This window comes from Pteropus vampyrus, unplaced genomic scaffold, assembly GCF_000151845.1.
Source record: "Pteropus vampyrus isolate Shadow unplaced genomic scaffold, Pvam_2.0 Scaffold723, whole genome shotgun sequence".
NCBI lineage: Eukaryota > Metazoa > Chordata > Mammalia > Chiroptera > Pteropodidae > Pteropus > Pteropus vampyrus.
Window position 1 is genome coordinate 355,970 of NW_011889504.1, and position 3,726 is coordinate 359,695.

At 32.2% G+C, this 3,726-nt stretch overlaps 1 protein-coding gene across 1 annotated transcript in view; it reads right to left on the reverse strand.

Annotated features, from left to right (window-relative positions):
• Positions 1-584: 584 nt before the first annotated feature.
• Positions 585-3,726, reverse strand: part of GCSAML (germinal center associated signaling and motility like) — a 30,498-nt gene continuing 27,356 nt past the window's right edge. The window contains exons 3-4 of the mRNA XM_011385467.2: positions 1,782-1,810; positions 585-847 (exon numbers count right to left, since the gene is read on the reverse strand). Coding sequence (XP_011383769.1) covers positions 605-847; positions 1,782-1,810 — 272 coding nt within the window. The 3' untranslated portion in view covers positions 585-604. The remainder of the gene's footprint in view (positions 848-1,781; positions 1,811-3,726) is intronic.

Genomic DNA, 3,726 nt, shown 5'->3' on the forward strand with positions numbered 1-3,726 from the left:
CCTTCTATTTACTATTGGAAAGAAAGACAATGCCCTTTAATGTATTTCTTCTTCATTTTTTTAAATGGCATGCTCAACTCCTCTTCTCAGGAAAGTGAATAGCAAAAACTATTGACTCTTGAACTGGTACCACATGTAAAATCTCAAATACATGGAAATCTCAAAAACATGGAGAACACGACATTGAAGTAAATACCAGATTAGCAAAGGATCTCATCACTGATCTTATATTTTAACAGTCATTAGATTACACTTCAAAATAAAATATATAATTAGAAATAAGAATATTAGCATTTGGAATTTGGAGAGCATTGTTGAAACTGAACATAAGTCATGCATTTGTGGATGCATATTGTTCTAGGAAGGTTTCCCTACCATCTCCATGTTCTCCAATCTTACAGAAAAAAAGGTGTAGGATACTTTATATCATTATGTCAATTTATATGGCTTCACACAAACTTCAGAGATGCTGTTTAAGAGTTTCCCAAGGCAATAGAGTAAAAGAATATCATTTCCAAACTCTGGCCAGAGATGAATGTTTTATGAACTGCTGAGAGAGAGTCCTGTTCTATAGCATCCATGAAGATGATGGAGTGTGAGGGTCCTAGTGGGGGAGCACAAGTTCATAATCGTAATCGGAGGTGCAGGAAGAAGGCCCAGCACTGCAAGTTGTCCTGAGAAGGGCGTATTCTGTTTCTGGCCCTTCTTTAAAGGATCTCACTCTCTTTGTGGCAGAATCAATGTTTTCATAACCATTGTCATTGGAGCTCAAGGAAGGCCTCCGATAAGAGCTGTGACTAATGACAGTGTAGCACACTTCTTCAGAACCACTGCCACTCTCATTTTCCTGCCAAGCACAAAGAAGAGAGAAATCAAGGATCCAGACTCATCTATCATACTTAAACTCAAGGCCACACCACCTTTCTTCCTTTCTGATGGTGACCCTACATCTCAGGTATCCAAAAGCATGTCTTCAACCCTGACATCTTAGAGACCTCGTTTTAGCAACATGAACTATGTTCTAAGTTACTGCTCACTCTGACATGTCACCTCGTGTAATGAAAGAGGAAAGGACGCTAATATCCCTCTGAATATCTAGAGGAAAACAGTTGTTTGCTTTATATCACACATATTGAGATAGAATATATAGAACAATCAGAACTTAAGAAATTAATGTACACAAACATAAATATTTATGAGATAAAATACAATTAATAAAAATTAGAGTTTAAATACGTTTGCAATTACATAACCAGGAAAGAAAAAATTAAAAATTAAGATACTACATAATAACTAAATCAACAAAATGCTTGTGATGTAGTGTTAAAAGGTATAAACATTTTTCATGTTTGTTGATATCCACCATGTTTGTAAATATAAATGCTAATTTGTGGACATAAGGATTGGAAAGAAATGTGAATAGCTAAAAACGACTGATGTTCTATGCTGGTCAGATTATAAGTGTGTATTTATTGAACTTTATTTCATTTATTTTTGTTATAATAGTTTCAAAAATTAAAATAATAGACTTCAGTAGAATTGAGACAAGAAGAACTTTCCAACCATCTAAATACGTTAAAATGTTTTTAATTTTTTATTTCTTTTTATTTCTGCATTAAAATTACCAAGAATATTTAAATATTTTAAATATTTTAAAATATTCAAATTACAAAAGACATTAATAGATGCATTTAGAAATTGCAAGAAAGACATACAGCTATGCTTATATAAAGTCATCTGTATTTTGAAATTTATCAGAAATACGTAACATTTTTTATTACCTGATTAGAAGTGGATGAAACTTCTTTATCTGGAAAAGAAAAAGAAAAAGGAAAAGAAAAAATCTAAGAGTGTTGCCCTGTGATGGCTGAGGGTGGGGGAAGGTGGAAAAAATAGAATGCAGTGGTAAAACTATATAAAGCATCAAGTACCTGACACTGTCCACACCATTATAGAGATTTTCAGGACTAAAGGGCAAGACCAAGGGAAAACATACATTCAAGGGCACATCAACCATGTTTCTGTGTAAATGATACATACCAAGTCTGATGAATAAAAGTGGATTTTGGAACTGGTTAACAAAATTTCATCTATAAACATACTACAAAAATAAAGTATGGCAAGTAAAAAGGAATGATTATAACTATAAATTTAAGATATAACTTCTATAAAAGTATTTTGATATTTTAATTTTTTTTAATATTAGTTTCAGGTGTATAGCATAGTGGTTAGACATTTATATACTTTACGAAGAGATCTTTTAATTAGTCTAGTACTCACCTGGCTCCAATACACAGTTATTACAATATTATTGACAATATTCCTTATACTGTATTCTACATCTCCATGACTGTTTTGTAACTATTCATTTGTACTTCTTCATCCTTTCATTTTCTTCACCTAGCTCTCTGCCTTCTTCCCATCTAGTAATCACCAGTTTGTTCTCTATATCTGTGAGTCTGTTTTCATTCTGTTTGTTCACTTATTTTGTTCCTTAGATTCCACATATAAATGAAATCATGTGGTATTTGTCTTTCTCTGTCTGGCTTATTTTATTCAGCATAATACTCTCTAGGTCCATCCATGTCATTGCAAATGCTAAAACTTTATTCTTTTTCGTGGCCAAACAATATTTCTTTATATATATGTACTACACTTCTTTATTTAATCCTCTATTAATGGACAATAAGGTTGCTTCCACATATTGGTTATTGTAAATAGCACCGAACAAAGGGGTACACAGATCTTTATAAATTAGTGTTTTAATTTTCTTTGGATAAATACCCAGAAGTGCAAATACTGGATCAAAAGGTAGTTCTACTTTTAATTTTTTGAGAAAATGCCAAAATATTTTCCTTAGTGGCCATACCAATTTGCAATCCCACCAACAATGTATGAGGGTTCCTTTTTCTACACATCCTCACCTACACTTGTTGTTCGATGATTTATTGATAATAGCCATCATGACAGGTGTGAGGTGATATCTCACTGTAGTTTTAATTGCACTTTTCAATGATTAGTGACCTTAAGCACCTTTTTATATGTTTATTGGTCATCTGTATATCTTCTTTAGAGAAATACCTATTCAAGTCTTCTATCTATTTTTTTTCTGCCTGTTTTTGATTGGATTGTTTGGGGGCTTTTGGTGTTGAGTTGTATGAGTTCTTTATAAATTTTGAATAGTAACCCTTATCAGATGTATCATAGGCAAATATCTTCTTCCATTCTGTAGGTTGCCTTTTCATTTTGTTGATGATTTCCTTTGCTGTGCAAAAAATTTGTTTGATATCGTCACATTTGTTTATTTTTTCTTTTGATTCTTTTGCCTAAGGAGAGATATCATAAAAAAAATTACTAAGAGCAGTGTCAGAGAGTTTACTGCCTATGTTTTCTTCTAGAAATTTTATAGTTTGGGGTCTTATATTTAAATCTTTAATCCATTTTGAGTTTATTCTTCTATATCATGTGACAAGGTGGTCATTTTATTTTTTTTTGCTAGTATCTGTCCAGTTTTTCCAACACATTTATTGAAGACACTGTCTTTACTCCACCGTATATTCTTGCTTCTTTTATTATCATAGATTAAATGACCATGTAGATATGAATTGATTTCTTGGCTCTCTTTTCTGCTCCATTGACCTATGTGTCTGTTTTTATGCAAGTATCATGCTGTTTTGATTGCTTTAGACTTCTAGTATAGTTTGATATTGGGTAATGTGATACCCC